The sequence below is a fragment of the Podarcis raffonei genome, chromosome 17, assembly GCF_027172205.1.
Source record: "Podarcis raffonei isolate rPodRaf1 chromosome 17, rPodRaf1.pri, whole genome shotgun sequence".
Classification (NCBI taxonomy): domain Eukaryota; kingdom Metazoa; phylum Chordata; class Lepidosauria; order Squamata; family Lacertidae; genus Podarcis; species Podarcis raffonei.
In genome coordinates this window covers 36,480,190-36,503,200 of record NC_070618.1, presented here as the reverse complement: position 1 = coordinate 36,503,200, position 23,011 = coordinate 36,480,190, and the positions used below count along the sequence as shown (strand labels likewise).

The 23,011-nt window shown below is 43.6% G+C and overlaps 1 protein-coding gene across 2 annotated transcripts in view; it reads right to left on the bottom strand.

Moving 5' to 3' along the window:
• OTUD5 (OTU deubiquitinase 5) overlaps positions 1 to 23,011 on the bottom strand; it is a 45,051-nt gene that overhangs the window by 13,866 nt on the left and 8,174 nt on the right. The window contains exon 2 of one of the 2 annotated variants that reach the window (XM_053370266.1): positions 20,141 to 20,231. The exons of the other annotated variant lie outside the window; for it this stretch is intronic. Coding sequence (XP_053226241.1) covers positions 20,141 to 20,231 — 91 coding nt within the window. The remainder of the gene's footprint in view (positions 1 to 20,140; positions 20,232 to 23,011) is intronic. 2 annotated transcript variants of the gene reach the window in all.

The following is a 23,011-nucleotide window of genomic DNA, read 5'->3' as shown; positions in this document are numbered from 1 at the left end:
GTGCACGTGCACAGAGGCCCACTCAGTAAAGACACAAACAGAAACAAAAGCCCTAGTCCACGCTCCAAAACATACCCCAGGAAGAATTAGGGCCACGGTAAAACTTTGGCAGGAAATGGGAGGCTACAGTTGCATACAGTTTTTTCCTCCGTTAAGGAAGCTTTGTGTTGCATGCTTATTGTGTTTGTTTTGTTTTAACTATTGCATTTTCAGTTTTTAGTACTATAAAGTGGAACCTCCCGTTACGTACTGCCCTCCTTACAAATACTTCGTGTTACGAGCTCCACTAACCCGGCAGTAGATGCCTCTTGTTGTGAACTTGGCCCTGGGATGCGAGCGGAAGTCGCACGCTGGCAGAGCGGGAGGCGCCATTAGAAAAAGTGTGCCTCACGTTAAGAACAGTTTTGGGTTACAAACGGACCTCCGGAACAAATTAAGTTCGTAACCGGAGGTACCAGTGGTACCTCGTGTTAAGTACTTAATTCATTCTGGAGGTCCGTTCTTAACCTGAAACTGTTCTTAACCTGAAGCACCACTTTAGCTAATGGGGCCTCCTGCTGCCACCGCACCGCCGGAGCCCAATTTCTGTTCTTAACCTGAAGTTCTTAACCTGAAGCACTATTTCTGGGTTAGCAGAGTGTGTAACCCGAAGCATATGTAACCTGAAGTGTATGTAACCCGAGGTACTACTGTACTCTGTTTTGTTTTTTGTGAGACACCTTGAGAACACCTGACTCCCAGTCTGTATTTCAGGCTGATCAATTGTTATTCTTAGAAAAAAGCTATAAAACATACGATGGCTTTCCACAGCCTCCTTCCTCAAGATCTGGAGGGAGAGTAAGGGTGACAGGAAACTTTTTTTCTTTTTAGTCTAACATTTCAGGGCCTGATGGTTACATCTTAAAAAGTAGGTAATAGCAAAATTGCTAAAGAGCAGAAACACAGAGACAAAAGCAGCCACATTTCATTTCATTGTTCAGCTTTTACATGACTTCTAAGAACACCTACTGAAATTATTCAAAAGCTGACATAAGACTGGGTGTTTGAGGGCAAACTTTCTGAGTTCACATACTATGTGAGGCACAAGTGGAACACAACACCAAGCACAACCACAAAGACAGGCAAACAAGGCTCGCTGTATGTATCTAAAATGTCTCTCTGACCCAGGGACTTGCCAGTAAAGCAAGACATGAGCATTGCTGAAACTCCTGGGTGATTATGCCTCATACAGTTTCAATCTCAAAGCAGTTCAAATTCACAGAATTTCCAAGGTATCGCTGCTGGTTAATAACTCACATAAAAGTGTCAACAATAACCTCAAAGCGTTTCTGTGACAAGTTCCAAACATGGTGCTTCTTTTCTGCTGCTTTTTTATAGGATGGGAAGTGGTTCTGCTGCAAAAGACCCTCTTCACTGGCAAGCCTGTAAGCCAGTGAATCTTGAACAGCTTATTCAGGACACCTGGCACCAGCAGTAAGCTTTGCATGGTGGGTCTTTGCTCTCATGCAAAATCAGCTGTCTCAGAGGTAAGCCCTCTGCCATTGGCCTGAGTAACCTGATGTCACAGCCAGTGATAATGAGCAACTGCAAGTCTGGGCAATTTTGCTTCAACCATTGGCCCAAGTTAAATATATTTATGCCAAATGATTTTGAAAGCTGGCTCACATCAGCGGAATGGTCTCTAAAAACAGTCAGCTTCCGTTTTAGAGGCATTACTACAATCACTTCCTCTGTATCTGCTGTTCAGAGGTGTGTTTCAGTGCTCCTGTAGCCAAAAAAGCACCACCGAGGCACAAGGCGCAGGTATCAGCCGGTCTGGGGAAACCCCAAAGGCAAAACAGAAAGATTTTACTGCAGGACTTGAACCACATTTGAAGATGGAAAGAGGCTGTAATATTTCCCCAGAATATTTCCCCACATAATTTTAAAATATTTCCAGTATTTTAAGTGTGATAGTGCATCTTTTAAATGTACGTAGGTGGGGTAAATCCCATCTAAGGTCCCGTGAATTGGGGGGGGGGTTAAATCTCATTATCTGAAGAGAAAGCTAAGAAAGAAAGAAAGAAAGAAAGAAAGAAAGAAAGAAAGAAAGAAAGAGGTGAGTGGGAGCATTTTGAAGAATACTTTAAAAAAGAGTGGTATTAAGGTTAGCTGGCAAGTGGGATAAGTCTATGAGCGGCAGTAGACAAGACAAAGGAATGGAAAAGGGAAATAATAGAGGGGAAAGGAAACATTAGAAAACTAAGAATATGAAATAGGATGCCAGTAGAAGATAAGCCGGGAAGTCTATATAAAACTAAGCTAAGATATGAATGGATGTAATATGTAAAAATAAGAAGATACCACCCCCACAAGTCCAACCCATGCCTTTTCATAACATATCCTCTGGTGTGGTGGTTGTCAATGCAGTGCCAGTGTGCCCTGCCCATCAGTAGGACACCTGCAAAAGGACTCAGTAAATGCACCCTCAAAAATTCACAATGAACAAGTGACTGTTTGCCCTCCTGCTCGATTTCTGTTTGGACTGGTTCAGCTTCTGAACAAATCCCCTTTAAGATGACCACATTTCGCTGGAGGCCAGGACTGGATACCTGCCCTGCATTCTGTTCTGAACAAGAAGAGAAGGGCAAAGAGCTTCTTTATGTGAGCAAGGAGGCCCAAAAAGGTTGCCAATGGCAACCCCTGCGGCAGTCTGCATCCATGGCTGGGGGAAGCAGCCACCATCTCCATCTGTATTAACCTCAAAACAGCAACAACGCTTTTTAATAGGTCTCCCTAAGGTAGTATATTGTAAGGGGCTGGACTAGACAAGCCTCACAGTCTCTTCCATTTCTGCAATTCTATGTAGGCACTCCCTTTTTCTTTAGCTCTGAGCTTCTGCGATTTGATATAGCAATGTTACGATAGAATGAGAACAGCTAGTGGCAGAATTTATAGCAAATTTATAGAAAATATGCTGACCATTTCCGTGAAAGTCTATAGAAAGGCAACTTAAGCGTTAACCACATTTTGTATCTTTTTCACACAGCAGAATTTCGCAATTGCCTTTCCTCCTCCCACAACCTTTACAGACCTATCCCCCCCCGTTTTTTTTTGTCTGATTTCAAGGTTACAAATTTTGCAACACCCAGCTAAGAATGACGTCGAATCCAGCAGATTTCTGCCAGTTTGCCTAGCGCAATGGTTTTCAAAACTTGTTCCAAGGAACCCTGGATTCCTTGGAAGCATATAAGCAGTTCCTCAGTGAGAAGATCAGTAAGGGTGGACATGCTCTACAAAGCAGCTTGATCACCATTTCAAATCCAATCACACCTCTTTCAAAGTTTTAGCACCAAAACACGGAGCTTCTTGGATCCTGGATGCTACTCCAAGCTAAGCAGACTTCAGACTTGCAGGTTCTACCTTGTTTTTTTTACTAGGTCCCCCAGATGGAGCCTGGTACAAAATATATGCCCTTAAAACTTAACAATTATGAGCCCATGACCCACAGGAATCTTCCTTCTCCTAACCCTTTGCATTATACATGGCCTAAGACTCAAAGACCTTGGTAATGCCCAATGGGATTTTTTGTTACACATTTTTCTTCGGTCAGCTAGCTCCCCTGCTATATACCACAATCTGCTTCTCCGAGACCCAACACATTTCAAAAGTGGTTTGCCTTATTGGAGAGGGGGCGGTTTTGCTTTGTTTCGAAAAACACAAATTTAAACTGCCTTGGACACATAGAACTCACTGCACACTTTTTTGCATCCTGGCTCTTGAATTCTGTGCTAAAAACCCACCAAGTTGGACAAATGCAGAAGTCTGAGAGTTCCACACGTTATCTTACCCTGAAAACCTGAGTTTGCAAGGAGTTTGTCACAAGTTAATACTCAGCAGTAAGGATTTCCTGTTTTTGTCAAAAAGTCATTGATTAAAAAAAAAATCCATCATGCTTTCCACTTGCACCCTGCTCCACCCACCAGTTCTGGCAGCTCCTGTTGCATGTTTTCCTTTGTTCGTGTGTATTCTTAAACACAGCCATGTTTCTGTTCCTCCTACAGCTGAGGAGAAAGGCTCATTCCAGAGAGAGTAAACGAAACCAAATCATGACAAGGAAACTGAAGAGCGGCCTTTGAAAAAAGAAATCAAAGGAAAATCATAGATTGTGCCCATGATCTCTTCTGCTACTGTAATGGCTTCAGGCCCATTTCCAGGACAAGAGGCCAGAGGTCATATGTGTGTGAGAGAAAAGTAGTTCCATGCTCTGGAAGACTCCAATCCATCACAGAAGATGGGGTGGGAAATGGGGTGGGCATGTTGAGTTATAGCTAATAGTTTTACTCAGAGTAAACCTACTGAACTCCTGCCAACCTAGCAGTTCAAAAGCACGTCAAAGTGCAAGTAGATAAATAGGTACCACTCCGGTGGGAAGGTAAACGGCATTTCTGTGCGCTGCTCTGGATCGCTAGAAGCGGCTTAGTTATGCTGGCCACATGACCTGGAAGCTGTACACCGGCTCCCTTGGCCAATACAGCGAGATGAGCGCTGCAACCTCAGAGTCGGTCACGACTGGACCTAATGGTCAGGGGTCCCTTTACCTTTTTAAACCTACTGAAATTAATGGACCTAACTCAGCCATGTTTATTAATTTATTCGGTCTACTCTGAGTAAAAATGTAGTTGACTACCAGCCCCAGAGAGCAAGTTTTAAAGTGACCAGGGCTCTGTTGAGATCTTCAGTAGAGCAGTGTCATGCATGAGTTGGGCTGAGCAGCTGCAGGTATCCACCTTCCCCCTCATTTCCCTACCAGCTTTCACCTTACAACTGGTTTCCCCCAGCATTTAGAAACTAACACCTTCTTGAGACTCTCTCTCCTTTTGAAAAACAAAGTGAGTCACCCAATCGAGTATGGAGGTCCTCAGACCCAGTCATGAAACGTTAGAATGGCGCCACACTGAAGAACAGCAGGGGGAAATCTGCACATATTTTGATAGAAACTGAAACTGTAGGTAACTTTTTAAAAAACCCAGTTCTTTGAAAGTGGAATTCCCAGTGGCATTTTCCACGCTCAAGTGCAAAGTGGCATTAGCCTCTTATAAAGGGCATTTATAAAAGCATTTATAAACCCCTTAATATTAAAAAAAAAACTATCTCTAAGCAATTCTACCTGTTTAACTGAACCTGCTGTTAGTCACCCTGAGCAACTCTGGAAGGGTGGGGCAGAACATTCTGGCAGGCAATGGGCTAAGTTGCAACTTAGACTTGGGGGCAATCACACTCCCCAATGGGCACAGCGTAATGTGAACAGGTGGTCTTTCGCCCCACTACAAGAATTTGGGTAAAGATACAGGTGGGCTTTTACTAACAGTGAGGTATTGGTGCTACTTTGACTATCATTATTTACAGCTAGTGCTGTGCAGCTTGAACCTCTGAGCTCAACAGTGTAAGTCACTTTAGGTTGGACAAGATAAGCAAATAGCAAATGTAATAAGTAACAACAACAACAAATAGCCAACTCCAAAGCACACATACAAGTTGATTTCCTGCTCTGGAATCAACCTTTTAAAGTTGTGCAGACCGCTGAATTGACTAAGCAGCTGAGTTATGGTTTTGGGTACATTGGCAACGCTGGCTTGCATTTTTGTTTGGAAAAAAACAACCCATGAGGAATATGTAACTAATACATACCTCATTTGTTTTACAGCATAAATTTGGCCAAGCCCAAGTAGTAACCTTACAGCTCGTCTGTTCCTTGCATAAACCCCACAAACACAAGGAAGATGGGTCAGGATACATGCTAGGCAGCATATAATGGAGAAACAGACAAAGGCAGTAACAGGACAAGGAAAGCCTGCTAGCAGAGCCTGGCATCACCCACTCATGGCAACCAAGTATGAGAGATTGTGCAGATTCACTGAAAGAGAGCCTATAGAGTTTAGCATTCCATTTTTCACAGTGGTCTGCCAGATGCCTCTGGGAAGTCTGCAAGCAGGACAGGAGGGCAAATAGTCCTCCTCTCCTGCTGTTGTTCCCCAGTCTGAACCTGGAGGCAGAATATGGCCATCATGACTAGTAGCCACTGATAGTCTTATCCTGAAACAGCTCCTTGGCTTTAAACATTTTCTTAAAGTCCAGAGTAAGTTTTCTGCCCTTGGTGTACCCCAACACCCAACTAAACTTGTTCCATGTATTAAATATGATGGCTCTTCATACTTTACCTCGGTAAACCCCATAGCAGTCCTGTGAGATAAAGACACTTACTGCCCCCATATTTCACAGACTGGAGGTGGGGTGAGGGAAGGTGTGACTAAGGAACTGCCGCAATTTTGTTACCTTGACATAAACACAAAGGGTTGCAGTCAATGCTCTGCCAGTGGAACTCTATTCGTGCGACAGGACTTCTCCTCCCCCTCCTGTGCACCCACAAAAAACTGAATGGTCCCCCAACCCTCTAGGGCTGACTGAGGCATACAGTGGAGGGGGAGAGGAGGGGAAAGTTTCATTCTGCAAGCAGAAGTCTCTTGTGCAAGTGGAACAGACACAGGAGCATTACATGATCTCCCTCAACAGTGTCAACCATCTGAAGGACCACCTTGCCATTAGGAGAGTAGAAGAGAAACAGCTTGGTGGGCTGCTACCCTTCAGCTGTCAGTGGTGGTCCCTCCTTCTGGGAGGGCCATCCTGCTTTGAGGGGAGTACAGTGGTACCTCGGGTTACACACGCTTCAGGTTACAGACTCTGCTAACCCAGAAATAGTACCTCAGGTTAAGAACTTTGCTTCAGGATGAGAACAGAAATTGTGCTGTGGTGGCGCGGCGGCAGCAGGAGGCCCCATTAGCTAAAGTGGTGCTTCTGGTTAAGAACAGTTTCAGACCTCCGGAATGAATTAAGTACTTAACCCAAGGTACCACTGTACTTAATTCATTCCAAAGGTCCATTCTTAACCTGAAACTTAACCTGCTGTTCATCTCCCAGTGGGACTCACCTCCCTCCTATCTCACCCCAGGGCTTCTATAGAACCATCTTATGATTACAGCTTTGTCTAAAGAAACATTACGTTTCCCCCCATTTTATTGCAACTTAAAATAACCAAAAAAACCAATGAGTTGTAGTCAGCCAAGTCCTACTGAAATCAATGAAATTGTGTCCATTAACTTCAGTGAATAGGGCGAGCATGGCATACCACCCAAAGCTTACTGGCGTAATCTTATGAAAACTGCTTTGGGGAGGGTCTGCTTGAAAAGTGGCATATAAATACCCTAAATAAATGGCCATAGTGAATCCACAATGGGGGTGAGGCTTCAGAGATCACTCTCTTAAATCACACTAGAACCTACAACTCCCCAGCTCTTGGTTCTGTGCCAGCACATCAACTTCCTCTTTTCATTTAATCTCATTTCCAAAGAAAGGACAAGAGAAACCACAGAGCCTGTTGTGAAGACTTTGCCTCTGGTTGGATGTTCCTTTTCGACAGGAAAAAAAGACGAGCGCAAGAGAAGGGTGGAAGTGATGGCAAAACTGTCAATGGAAACAGTCAAGTTAAATGAGAACACTTTGTACCGCAGCAATGGATGGATGCAAGAATATGACGGCATGTCCCATCCTGTTACTTGTTTCCAGCTGGAGCATCAAGAATACCTCTAGCATAACATTGGTGGTGCTGGCTTTCCAATTGTCCATCCTAAGGGAGACCTGAATGCCAAATGTGGAAGCCTCTCTTGTTATATTGTGAGATGCTCTGAGGACTCTTTAAGCAGGATATTATTTGCTTAATAAAATAAATAAGATTGAGAAGAGATTGTAGGAAGTATGGGGCTCAGGGATCCATCTTGGGACCATTCCACACATTGCATGGAGCCAAAACTAAATTATTTTTTTTAAAGAACATTTATAAACCACTCAGTATTTTGTGTGTGCGTGCATTTTTTTCTGGGGGAACTCAGGGGTACTCACTATTGGCACCTTTTGACCCACAAATATTAAAAATGTGGCACTTACTGTAACAACTCTATGCATGGTGAGTACTGGCACCTTATTTTCCTTAAAAAGCACTATATATATGTGTGTGTGCAATAAATACACAAGGACAATGAACTGCAGCCCATCATGACTCCCCAATGATAGTGCTGGTATGATAAATTGTTTTCAGCCATGCCACTGTGATCGTCATACTCTAAAGAGTACACTTAAAACAACTTAGGGCGCAATCCTCTGCACTCTTACATGAGAAGAGTCTCATTGTGCTCAAGTAGACATGTACAGATTTGCATTTCATCTATCCTTATATTTTGATTCTGCTTCTAAATCAGAAGTTTCACAAGACATACAGATATACACCTCAAAAAAATGTGATGTGCAAAATGGTTATAGGAGCACAGAAGTCCCCAGTTCTGAAGCAGTGTCAAAAACCCATTTGGGTTTTCAAGCAGACACTGGTAAGTACATATTCCAAGATTTTGCTGAATGCCTAAAGACGAAGCATGCCAGAAAATAAAAACCAAGGCCCGATCTAGACAGATCAAAGAAGCAACTCAGTTAAATGTGTTGTCAACTTCATATAGGGAAATCCCATTGGTGATAAATGGGACTCCACAGTGCCATCTGGTGTCAGTGTTATAATGCATATCAAGCGCTTTATCTTTACGAATGTAGCTGAGTCCCAAGATTCTCAGAAAGCCAACTACTGCGTCAGAATCCAGAATCTTTGTTAGTGTATGCTGATGATACGTTGAACATGAACAGTACAGAGCACATGAGGAGTAAACAGGCTCTGCCCAGATGAGCAGAGTGGACAGATAAGAAAGGGGAGAAGTAGCAAACACACTGACCTAAGCTATCCACCAGCGTTTTCTCAGAACAAAGTCCTAAACTCCACATCCAGGTTAATTCCTAACACATCCAAAGCAGAATTACATGGGACACAATGGGGAGGGCCAAGAGTGAGGGAAAAGCAAAGTTTAGGGGAACCAGAACTGAGAGTATGGGCACTGGCAAGAGTACAGACTCCAAGATATAGTGGCTAGCAACACAAAACAGATAACACTTATCTGGTGGGGGCAGAAAACACAATGGACTCAGAGGCTTCCGAGAATTCTGAACCCTCCTGTCCTTAGCACTGTGAAGATCCAACCACACACCATACTAAGGTGGGACAGGGGCCATGAAAGGCTGTTGTTTTACAGTACTAATTATGTGGAGACCAATACAATACAGTGGTACCTCGGGTTAAGAACTTAATTCGTTCTGGAGGTCCGTTCTTAACCTGAGGTACCACGTTAGCTAATGGGGCCTCCCGCTGCTGCCGCCGCCGCGCAATTTCTGTTCTCATCCTGAAGTAAAGATCTTAACCCAAGAACTATTTCTGGGTTAGCAGAGTCTGTAACCTGAAGCATCTATAACATGAAGCATCTGTAACCCGAAGTACCACTGTACTATTTTTTTGTGGAGTTTACAATACTAATTTTGTGGGCTGAGGTACTACACAAGACACAAAAAACTTCCTTACAAATAAATAAATGAAAATTGCAGGTTCTTTGCAGGCTGAAGTCTCATCCAATATATTACATTTCATCCTTGCATGATCCATTGACAGAACTGCAGGACCAAGAATATAGCTATCCCCATACAGTTACAGGGTACAGGGTGCCATCTTTGTGCAAACTGTATTGGCGCAATACAGTCAAGCCCAAGTCAGCATGGATTTTCATCCCCAAGGTGAAACTTGTACAGTGAGGAATAGCTGCCTAGTGCTAAGCTTAATGTGAACGAGTGACTATGTGAATGTACTGGTACACAGTGAGAAAATCACAACCACCTGGCTCTTCCTCTGCTGCTACTGAGTTACCAGGAGCCAAGCCACAGTCCAAAAATGGGTGTATGGCTTATCTTTCCCAAACAAACCACTAGGACAGTAAGACAAGAACAAACCTGGGCTTCAGCTCATGGGGCATGTTTGGAGAGAATGAGGTCCACTTGCACAATTTCCCTCCTATCCTCCTCCATGCCCCCTAAACCTGTTCTAGTGGGTCTACCGAACACACTGAATAGTTTTAGGGGGGTACAGTCATATCTCGTTTTGAAGTAGCTTTGGGATGAGTATTTTCAGGTTGCGCACTGTGGTGACCTGGAAGTAACAGAGCACATTACTTCTGGGTTTCGCCGCTTGCGCATGCGCAGTCAAAATGACGTCACACGCATGAGCAGAAGCGGCGAATCGCGACCCGCGCGGGTTGTGTTCACTTCAGGATGAGAACGGGGCTCTGGAATGGATCCCGTTTGCATCCAGAGGTACCACTGTATGGGGGAGAAGTCCCATTGCTCAGGCAAATCTTGTTCTGTGCATGCAACAACTTAGAGGAATCCCATAGCTTGTTTGGAATGAGGCAACGCATGAGCTCAGGTTCAGAGGCAATACTAAATTGAAGCCACGGCTTAGTTCACAGTAGCACAGAAGTAGCAGTGGAGAAGTGAAGTGGCAATGCTTTTCTCACTGTGCACCATCATATTTGCTCATCCACACTAAGTCATAATTTAAGCTCAGAATTACATGCAAAGCAGACCATTCTTTATTCAGTATTTCGTAGTAACCTTCAGAAACAAGAAGAGGGAAACAAGGAAGCATTACTGATGCAAATACAGATTTGGAAATTATGTAGAATGAACAGGATGACCTCAAGCACTACAAATAAGGAAACAAAGTTCAGTAGGACCAAGTGCAAGGCGGCAGAGTCAAGGGACTAAGGGCAAGTATTTTGTCTGGGGACAAAAAAAGGAGGAAGACAGATATTACAGGACATTTGTAATTCATAAGACAAGGAAGAGCTGCAGCAGTGGAATAGCTGCATATAGCAGCAAACACAATTCTCAGGTACACTAGGCAAAGTTTCCCTGGTAAATATAAGGTAATATTTAATTATAGTTTATGCAACACACTGGATTTTGCAATAGCATCCAGTATTGCTCACTTTGACTCACAAATTCATTCATTCATTCAAATCAAACCAAGTAGAAGGAAGGACAGCAAGAATGGCTGAAGAAAGAGAGAACTACACGCACATAACCAGGTGGGAGAAAGCCTGATCTTTTCAGTAAGAAAAGTAGATGGCAGGTCCCTCACATACCCCGCCCCCCATCCTAAATTGGTTTAGGGTCAGAGTGCAACAACTCTCCCGATTTATCATTATTATGCTGTGACTATCCAGGAGAAAAATTGGGTCATTGTGGAAAACTTTCTTAACTTTAGCACTGTATGCAAGATCAATGAAAAAGGAAGATCACTCACTATTGAGAATTATTACAAAAAAGATGGGGAGGACAAACAACAAGTGCCAAGGTGTTATAAAAAATTAATCCTATTATATGCCCTCATTTGGCACACTGCAATCCTCTGGTTACACCACTTACAAGAAGACATCACTAGGCCACAGAGGTTACAGAAGATGACAACTAAAATCATTGAGTGAAAGGTGGTGGCAAAACTTTCCTTTTGAAGAAAGGCTTAAGAGTTATTTAAGTTTACAGTACAAAAGTCAATGAATGACAAAGGCTTTGTAAAATTATGGATTGTGTGAAGAAGGAAGAAAAATAAATTACTTTCTTGATATATCAACATTCCTATATCCTTAATGGGAAGGCACTTGAAGGTTGCTGAACAGCACAAGCCAAAAGGGTCTTATTGTGCTCATGTCTGGTTTGTGGATTTCCCAGTGGCATTTTGTCGGTCACTGTGATAACAGCATGCTGGATTAGACGGGTCTTCAGTATGATGTACCAAGGTTTTTATGATGTTCTATGTTCTGGCATGGGCTCTGCTTCATCCAGATGTGATGGAGTTGTAATAATCACCATCATATTTATTACCTGTCCTTTACCAGAAGGCCCCAGGGCAGGTTAGAAAAATCTAAAATACAGCATTAAAAACAATTTAAAGCATGTGGCAGATGGGATGGGAAGCAATATGCAGCAGTATTGGCACACATGGATTAATCTGCTTTGGTGAAAATATCGGACTTGATTACTTTCAGATCTATTCCAGCACTGTGATTCTATGGATATTGCTAAATCAACGGCAGCAAAACCCCACTGGCTTCACTGCAAACTTAGTGCGATGAATCATGGCAAACACCAAGCTCATTTACACCTTTAAAGTGGATGCTAAATGGGATTTATGGGTGTGTACACATTCCTTTTGTCATTATACCACATTATTTTGCACAGTTCTCCCACCACCAACACTCACTCCTTGCACACATACAATACTGTCAAAAGTCAGTGGACTTCAAGCCAGCTCCAGGCCATTTATCACACAGCTCTACTTCTCTTTAAAATTCTGTGTCACAGGACAATTTGCAGAGTCATGTTTTCTCCAAGAGCTCTGGCCTGCTGAGTCAGTAAAGCAGGGTGTGTTAACACAAGGTTTCTGTGCCAAAGAAATGGGGTGTCTTATCTCTATCGGCAGCTGGAGGTGGAAGGTAAACCGCAAAACTTATGCTGACCCCTGCAGGGCATAGCTGAGCATAACTACCTACTTAGAAAGCAAATCATGCAAGAAAATTAGAAAAAAGCCTGAAGTAGAAACAAACTAGCCAGGAGTTTGAAAGTTAAGAGCTCCTTAGGTTCACACAAAATAGTCTGTGCTATTCCTGACAATTCCCTAATCTCTCATGTTCCATTCACAAGCTTCTTTTAAAACTCCTGCCTTTTTCAAAAGCTACTTGCCATGAAAGCACAAGTGTGGTGGGGTATGGAAGAGATGTGCTGTCCAAACCGTCATCCCCCCTAAAGGCTATACAGGCAGCACAGGAGATACCAGAACAATACAAGCATATTCAGCAACAATACCCACAATAGCATGATTTACTTCAGTGACCAAATGCGGATGGTTTTCTGGATTCCTAAACTTTTGGTCCAAAGATAATAATTTGCTGCAAGTTTAGCGGTTGCTGGAGGAAAAGATGCTGCATATTTCCACCAAGTGAAAAAGCGGGTGGCACTGTGGTCTAAACCACAGAGCCTAGGGCTTGCTGATCAGAAGGTTGGCGGTTCGAATCCCCGCGACGGGGTGAGCTCCCGTTGCTCGGTCCCAGCTCCTGCCTACCTAGCAGTTCGAAAACACGTCAAAGTGCAAGTAGATAAATAGGTACCGCTCCGGCGGGAAGGTAAATGGTGTTTCAGTGCGCTGCTCTGGTTCGCCAGAAGCGGCTTAGTTATGCTGGCCACATGACCCGGAAGCTCCCTCGGCCAATAAAGCGAGATGACCACCGCAACCCCAGAGTCGGTCACGACTGGACCTAATGGTCAGGGGTCCCTTTACCTTATGGTGTAGGACAAATCCAGAACAGCTGTGCTGAGACACCACATCCCACTTAAGGTGCAGGAAGACATTGTGAGAGGAAGAACTGCAAACATCCGTAAGTTTTAATTTACAAAACAGCGGCGGCAGCAGCAACTGAAAACCTGAATGCAGAAATGTAAACTATTTCATCTGTAACAGGAAGATTTGTATTGGAAGAATTCAAAGTAGTGCTAAGGAGACTGCTCTGTCAGTACAAGCATTTATGCTTGCCTGATGGAAGGTGGAGACCTTCATGCGCTTCTGGGGGTTCTCTCAAAGTTCAATCCAGCCCCAAATCAGCAAGCTCCCTAGGAATACTTTTTGGATGCAAATCTTTCCCATGTGGGCTCCCCACTTCATTGTGAGATGACCTTTTTTGTTTCTTGAAATGTCTTTGCTTCCACCTTCACAAAAGTTAAGAATGCTTCGGTTTCAATTTGAAAATCAACAGAATACATTTTTTTTTAAAAGTATCAGTTTCAAGATGACTCCCTTTAGACCTCATGTGAGTAGCAGAGGAGGTTTCACAAGTTCATTTGCAGTGCTGTAATCAATGTGGGAGGGGTCCATTACACAGGACCTTAATGTTCCCACTGTGTTCTCCAATGCCGGCTGGGTGATGAATATGTGGTCATGACCTGCTCAAACGGTCCTGGATTTTTTTGTTTGGGTCTAGAATTGTAGGGAAGATGGAGGTTCGTACAGTGCACCCTCTTCCCATCATTCCTAACCGCTGGCCTTGTCAGTTGGTGACAATGGGAGTTGGGAGTCCCACAAGATCTGTGTGGGAATGTTCTGGAGGGCCATAGGCTTTTCATTCCTGTTTTACAATTTACGTTAGCATAGTGCGTAAAAAGGGAAAGGACCCCTGGATGGTTAAGTCCAGTCAAATTCAAATACTGGGTGTGGCGCTCATCTCCACTTTCTGGCCGAGGGAGTCGGCGTTTGTCCGCAGACGGCTTTCCCGGGTCATGTGGCCAGCATGACTAAACCACTTCTGGAGCACCGCGACAAGAGCCAGAGTGCACAGAAACACTGTTTACCTTCCCAACGCAGCAGTACCTACTTATCTACTCGCACTGGCATGCTTTCAAACTGCTAGGTTAGCAGGTGCTGGAATAGAGCAACAGGAGCTCACCCCGCTGCACAGATTTTAGCTGCCAACCTTACAATCAGCAAGCCCAAGAGCTCAGTGGTTTAGACCACAGTGTCACCCACATCCCCTAGCACAGTAGACAAACTTATGGGGAATGAAGTAGTGCTCTAGTATCCACAGCGCACCCAGTAAATGGGTATTATTAATGTTTGAAGAATTACTACCCTTAAGACCAAGTAGGAATTAGCTCCCCCTCCCTGTCACACTGGTAATAGCTGGGGTGGTGGTGCTGACCCTTCTTTTGCAATACCCAACTTGGCTCACTTGCACAAATCACCTGGAGTTGTTTGAGTTTTTTATTTTTCACCCTGTCTCCTTTGGGGGATAATCCATAGCTCTAGGGCAGAGTGCATGCTCTGAATGGAAAAGTTCCAGGTTCAACCTGGGGCATCTCCAATTATAAAGGAAGTCAGGTAGCAGGAAGACCTCAGCTTGAGACTCTGGGAGCTGATTGACAGAGTAGATAACAGTGGCCAATGCAAACCAAACCAATAGCTTGATAGTAGAGAGTAGGTGGGTGAATGGGTGCCTTGGTCCTGTTTTGCGGCACAGCACTGAATTAATGGCCAGCTGACTCCTTCCAACACTACGGCTATAATATACAAACGTATGTCAACTGCCTGAAGGGTGCAACTGGTGTGGAACATGACAACTGACAAGTGCTCCTGAGCACCTGTTGCAGCAGCATCTGTTAAATCTGAATTTTCTAGCCTGGGGGTGGCTAACCTGCAGCCCTCCAGATGTTTTTGGACTACAACTCCCACAATCACTGCCCACAGGCTATGCTGGCTGTGCTGGAGAGCCCCTTCATACAAAATACAATTAGGAGGGTGGCATGGAGTGAAATATTCTTGCTAGTTGTTCCCCAGCTTTGGGATTACTCTCCCTATAAAGCAGTCTTCTTCCCCAACATGATGCCCTCCAGAGGTTATGAACATATTATTACTATTATTATGTTCCATAAACCATAAATACACTAATGATGCCATATATTTTTTGAAAAAATGTAAGGAGCAGGGCTCCAATTACTTGACATATTTCTCCTTGCTATTCATGGCGACAGGCACAATGTCTTCTAGGTACAGATGAGGTTTTACTGAGAAAACTCAGATCCATGAGCTGCAAAGTGGTCAGAGCCCTCACCACTGCTATCTAGCAGGAAATGTCTTCTGGAGTCTACTTCTTGTAAGAGAGGCTGGGTCAGTGTCATTTCTCGAAAGTGCATGTCAGCTGCGGGGAAGACACTGAAGTGTTTCCCCTCCACCAAAGAGGAGTCCCCAGAATAGAAATTTCTAATTTCCACAAGAGCTGTGCTATGAATTCCAAGAGGGTTGCTTCAGAAACCATTTCAGATTAAAAGGCGAAAGATTTATACGATCTGAAGAGAAACTAGAGAAAAATGGCTTCCAGGTGGAAAAGTCAAAGTTAGAAACAGAATTGTTAGAACCCAATACTAAGAATCTGTCAAGAATGTACAACTTGCTGTTGAAATGGAATACACAGGATGAAACAGTTAAATCAGCTATGATTAAATGGGCACAGGACATTGGCCATGACATTATGTTTGCTGACTGGGAACAGTTATGGACCACCGGTATAAAATTTACGGCATGTAATGCCTTAAGAGAGAATATTATGAAAATGATTTATAGGTGGTACATGACCCCAGTCAAGCTCGCAAAAATTTACCATTTGCCCAATAATAAATGTTGGAAATGTAATGAAACCGAAGGAACTTTCTATCACCTTTGGTGGACGTGCCCAAGGATTAAGGCCTTCTGGGAAATGATATACAATGAAATTAAGAAGGTGCTTAAGTGTACCTTTCATAAAAAACCAGAGGCTTTTCTCCTGGGCATAGTGGGCCAATTGGTGTCAAAGAAAGACAGGACGTTCTTTATGTATGCGACAACAGCAGCAAGAGTGTTACTAGCAAAGTACTGGAAGACACAAGAACTACCCACACTGGAAGAGTGGCAGACGAAGGTGATTGACTACATGGGATTAGCAGAGATGACGAGCAGAATCCGTGACCAAGGGAAAGAGACGGCGGAGGAAGATTGGAAGAAATTTAAACTTTATCTTAAAAATTCTTGTAAAATCATTGAGTGTTAAAATGTTTTGGGTAAGGCATAGCAGATTTGCAGCGATAAAGGATTGGATATGAGGAAAGAAAAGGGTTAAAGAAAGGAACTAACAAGTAACTAAGACCAGGGGTTGCTGGAAAAATTTAAAATAAGAATGCAGAAAAGGGAGGCATGGGGAAGTCGTTGAAATTGGGTTTATGAAAAAATTTTATGAAATTATACATGTTTATGTGTTTGTATGTCAGTGTTTGTTGTTTGTATTGTCTTTTATTATATGTTAAAAAACTAATAAAAATTTTATTAAAAAAAAAAAGAAACCATTTCAGATTAGTCTTAAGAATAGGAGATTCAATAATCCCCTTTTTGTAAACAGCACACTATCTGGGTATATGACCATTTATAGAGTAACACAGAACATGCGACACACTGCTGCCTGGATGAGCTTATTGCTTACATTTCAAGCGGAGGGATGGAGAAACCAAAAAGAAAGATGACAAGAACAAAGCTGTTAGCAGAAGAATGTACCGTATTTTTCCGTGTATAAGACAATGTTTATGCTATTTTTTTTTTAGTCAAAAATTGGGGCTCGTCTTATACAGGGATGATTAATGCACAGGGGTTAGGGCAGCCTGGGTTCAGGTTGTGACATGGGTGGCTCGGGATGGGTTCTGGCGCGAGTGGCCCAGACGGCCTGGGCTTAGTGGTGGCTGATCGGGGGGGGGGAGCTTGTGATCACCGAAAAAAACCTCAACAACTTTGCCCAACTTCCAGGACTGCCGCTGATGTTTAAATATACAGTACAGTGGTACCTTGGGTTACAGACGCTTCAGGTTACGCGATTTCGGGTTGCACGCTGCACCGAATCTGGAAGTACCGGAATGGGTTACTTCTGGGTTTCAGCGCTCGCACAGAAGCACTAAATCACGCAGAAGCACTAAGACGCAGCACTGCGGGTTGCGAATGTTGCGGGTTGCAAACGTGCCTCCCGCACATATCACATTCGCAACCTGAGGTTCCACTGTACTTTAAATGCTTACGAAAATACCAAAGTTGTTCTGTTTGACATTGAAAATATTGATTTCTTAATTTTGGGTTCAAAAAAATAGGGGTCGTCTTATGTACGGGGGCATCTTATACATGGAAAAATATGGCCTATAATGCAGTTGCATGTACTTAGGGTTAGTTTCTGAAGGGGGTGAGGATTAAGGGTAGAATTCAATGCTCTCTTCCAAACATTCCATCTGTGTAAGGATTGCAGCTTGCCAGATGGAACGTTTCCCCTCTCCTCTGAACTCACACTGTTCTGGGGGTACTCCTGACACCCCCACAAGCCAATTTCAGGGGGTGAGGAGGGAGAAGAGGGAGGAAAGCACCATTGCAAAAACAGAAGTCCTTGTTCAGGGCTCTTGCTGATGGGGCTCGTTAGGTGAATACCACTCTAAAGGTTTTAATGAATTGCTTTACAGAAAAGGTGGACTTTCAGGAGAGACCTGCAAGAGGAAGGTATTTTGTGATGGTGTTCCAGACACAAGGACCAACAAAAGGGAAAAGAGTAGCTTTGCTGAAAGGAGCAGGAGGCCTTCAGGCAATTGTGGGAGACAAGAGGTTGCGGAAAAGAGCATATTGTCCAACAAGGGTGGTGAATTATTTTGGCAGCAGAAATCTGGACAGAGGCAAGAGGAATAAGCTAAGACACAGGAAGGCCAGAGAGAGTTGCAAGCGCCAATAAGGAAGATGACCGGAGAATGAACTAGAGCTTTAGTCAAGAGGATGGAGATTGAGAAGTATAATTTTCACAATGCCGCCCCGGCAAAACTGATAAGGTTGGATGACAGATTGAATATGGGGTAGCAAATGTATATGGAGTAAGCCAATGCTTCTTGCCAAATCAACAGGATCAAGGGATAAAGAACAATCAATGAGAGGATAGCCTGGGAAGAAAGCTGAGAAGCTTAGTTTTGAACATACTGAGTTTGAGAGAGAGGTAGGACAATCAGATAGGCAGGATCAGAAGGAACAGGAAAGCTCTCAAGCGGAGACGTAGACCGAGGGGTCATGTTTTAAATGAGCCTTCCCCAGCCAGGTTCCTTCTAGAAGCTGTGGCGGTCGAGTAGGGCTGGGTTATATATCGATATATCATCCAAAACCAGTTTGAAGTCTCTATCATGATATCGGTTTCATAATTTTTGACCTGGTAATATATCACAAATCAGGGTGTGTGTGTGTGTGTGCGTGTGTGCGTGCAAAAATCACAATGTGGGAAAAACAATGAAGCCAGCCAATCCCTCTACATAGCTCCATCCTTAATTCAAACATTGTGATATATTGATATATTACAGTTTTTAGCAGGTGATATATCACAATGTTGAAAACCAGGTATCACCCAGCCCTACTCCCAAGGATGGTGGGAGGCGCAATCCAAACATCTGGAGGGCACCAACTTGGGAAAGGTTGCTTTAATTGGTGAATTTTTGATACTATATTTCAGCTTACTTGCTTCCAAAATTATTATTATTATTTTGCTGATGAAGAGCGAGCTTCAACTCAAAAGGCACTGGGACTACTGCTTCTGTAATATATTCAGTTTCGTACCTTATGACCATTACAACAGGTTGCATCCAACTAAGTCATACTCAAGAGTAGACCCACTGAAATCAGTGGATGTAAAATTAATCAAGACCATAAATTTTAATGGAGTGAATCAAATGCTGTTGATGCACAAGCAGAACTACTAGTGCTAAGAGACTCCAGCAAACTGCCCCTGCCCCGGGTCCTACGCTCACCCACAAAATCAGCTCTAAGGGGTTGGGACAGATTCTGCAGGTACACCAGGGAAAATGCCCCCCTGTGCAAGTGGAGGTTTGCTTGCGTAATGGTGGATTCCCCAATGGGTCAACTCTGACTGTAACTTAGCTTGCTACAACCCTACTTTTTATTTTCACTAATGGGCAACACCCTTTGATGTGTTATGCATGCAGTGATAAGAGAGCTCCTTTCTCCTCTTTGCCCAGTATTCATGAGACAGCACAAAAAGGAACATGCAAGGAAAAAATACTATAATGACACCAGTAACTCTGCCCTCACTGGTGCGTTCTTGGGTCCCAGTTCCACTTCCTGCCTCTGGCTAGTAGACTACCTCCTGCTCAGTCTGAAAATACTGTAAACTGAGATGGGGGAAAAATGAAGCAGGGAAAAGGAGTGTAAAGGGAGCAGCAACCAGGTCAAACAAATGGTAGCATCCTTGGGAGGCGGAGCAGTCTGCTTCCTGCCATCTTCAGCCATGAAGGTGCCAGTGGGTCCCCATGCCTGATCATCTTATGTCTACTGGACACTGGGATTTGTCCTCCCACTGCAGGCAACCCAATATTAGTCAACAAGTACTAAATATTACAACAAAGTCAATTATCAAATCTAAATACTGGTATCTGGTGTCAGATGTAAAATACTATACCCAATATTCTGCAAATATGCAATCTTAACATTTGCAGGAGGAGAACTTTTGAGGACGGGGATTTGTTTCAGCTCTAGTGCCGCCTGCTGTCCAATCTCTAAAAGGAAGACCCGTCAGCAGGCAGGACTTACCCACAGCCCGGAACAAGCAGGCCCCATCTTCCTTCATCTGTTTTATGATGAACCCTTTCTTCTCTCTCAGCGCCTTCTCGAACCTGTGTTCCTGCTGGTGACAGGAGGGGCAGATGTCAGCAAGTTAGACGGCAACCCCATCCCCCAAACCAGAAAGGGTGACATATCCTACTCTTTCTCCAGTTCCCCATATGGCAACCCAAACACGGGGCACCAGCTTTAAAATCCACAACTGGAACAGAAAGGGTTACCCCCATGCATGGCTCCACTGTGCCCCCTAGAGGCTGACCCATGCAAAGAGTTGGCCATTATTATAGCCCCTGGGCTTATCAATGGAGACACCATGGGATCCCAACAGTGATCCAACCATGGCAGTTTTAATGCAGGATGATACTGAACTTCCATGCCCACAACACGGTCATAGGAGAAGTCTCAGCAACTTCTGCAAGCTCATTTGGCACAAGGCTCTCATCCTGAGAAATATACATTTGGCAATATGTCCATAATATGTGCAAATGCTGTGTGTTTTAAGAGGAGCATTACAATATCATGTTTGAACAAAAATTTTTTTTCCTTCCAGTAGCACCTTAAAGACCAACTAAGTTAGTTCTTGGTATGAGCTTTCGTGTGCATGCACACGAAAGCTCATATCAAGAACTAACTTAGTTGGTCTTTAAGGTGCTACTGGAAGGAAAAAATTTTTTTGTTTTGACTATGGCAGACCAACACGGCTACCTTTCTGTAAATATCATGTTTGGTTACACAAATGCCCCTTCCACATTTCCATACTCAAGATGCCCCACACACCTATAATCCAATCTCAGCGCTCTTCACCAAAAATGCATTGACTACAAGAGTAAGGAAAATACATTATTTTAATATCTCACCCCAGTTTTGTTACTGTTTGCTTTGAAAATTAATAAAAATCCATTTAAAATCCTAAGGAGGGTCTTCCTCACAGTGCCAGACAGGAAGCAGTATTTGTGCAAACTGCTTCATTACTGAATCAAGATTAAAGATATTTAATTCCTTACTACAAAGCTTTACAGACTTGGCCTTACAGTACAAAAGTTGCAACTTTTACGATTACTCCTGAAGGAAGAATCTATGTCCCAAGATGGATTGAGCTGTAATAAATATTAAAAGCACTCTTTTCAGAACTAGTTTCTCTCTTTTTTGGCATTCTAGTAGGTCAGCTCTGACTGTATGTATGTATGTATGTATGTATGTATGTATGTATGTAAACAGAAGGCAAGCAGCTGCATTTAGCCAGGAGGGTAAATCTACAATTCTGCATTACGACCAATACTCCAAGAATGCTGGGCGAGAACTACTTATTTCAATGGGCTGGCTCAGGAGAAGACATCCCTTTGGACCACTGAATCTTAGAAGGCTTAATACTAATCTCCTTCAACAACTTACACTAGAATAGTTCAGAACTTGTCAGAACTTCCAAAGAAAAGTACACTTGTGTTTTCTGGCTCAAATGATTGTGCTGCCACCTTCTGGCAACAAGTGGACATGCATGCCCACAGGCTGCCAAGCTGTTCTTCCAGAGCTCCCCTTCTTAGCAAAGCTCAGCCTTCCTTGTCCCTGTTATCACATTTCTATACATAAATTGAATAACTGGTGTGAGGAGAACCATTAGATCTGTGGTATTTGGGGTTCTGGAAAAAGACAAGGAACATGTGCTGTGTGATGCTCTTTCCAAACATTTTGTACAGGGCAGACAATATACTTGGATCTGGATCAACTTGACAGGATCCAGAAAATCATAGAATCATAGAGTTGGAAGAGACCACAAGGGCCATCGAGTCCAACCCCCTGCCAAGCAGGAAACACCATCAGAGCACTCCTGACATATGGTTGTCAAGCCTCTGCTTAAAGACCTCCAAAGAAGGAGACTCCACCACACTCCTTGGCAGCAAATTGCACTGTCGAACAGCTCTTACTGTCAGGAAGTTCTTCCTAATGTTTAGGTGGAATCTTCTTTCCTGCAGTTTGGATCCATTGCTCCTTGTCCGCTTCTCTGGAGCAGCAGAAAACAACCTTTCTCCCTCCTCTATGTGACATCCTTTTATATATTTGAACATGGCTATCATATCACCCCTTAACCTCCTCTTCTCCAGGCTAAACATGCCCAGCTCCCTTAGCCGTTCCTCATAAGGCATCGTTTCCAGGCCTTTGACCATTTTGGTTGCCCTCCTCTGGACACGTTCCAGTTTGTCAGTGTCCTTCTTGAACTGTGGTGCCCAGAACTGGACACACTACTCCAGGTGAGGTCTGACCAGAGCAGAATACTGTGGCACTATTACTTCCCTTGATCTAGATGCTATACTCCTATTGATGCAGCCCAGAGCAAGGGAACAAAAAGGGCATCAAACACAACAAACTCCCCATGAATTTCACAGACAGGTAATGTAAAGCAGACAAGCATTTTCACCTCCTTATTACAATGGAGGCTGGAGAGAGTGTTTTGACTGAGACTGCTTGTGACGCTGTGGATGAGACTAATTTTGAGCTAAAATGTCCAAGCTCATAGCCTATTCTATTAACTGCTGCACTAGCAGTCCGGGTCTAACCCCCTCTCCCAACTCCACACACACACACCCCAACAACCTATACAATGCAAATCACAGTGAGCAGATTTATTAAACGATTCAAAAATATCTTTCAGGGCAACATTGTCTTGCATAAATAGAAAGCTGTTTAGATTGTTCCAGTACCCACAATGTATATCTTTTGGGGGTGGGGGCTACAAGAGCTTTAGCTCATTTTTCGTACCAACCACCACGCTGGAAATTTTCACAATGGCACTTTTATAACCAAGTGTTCAAAATTCGCCAGGCGCCAGGTGCATTTTGTACCTTG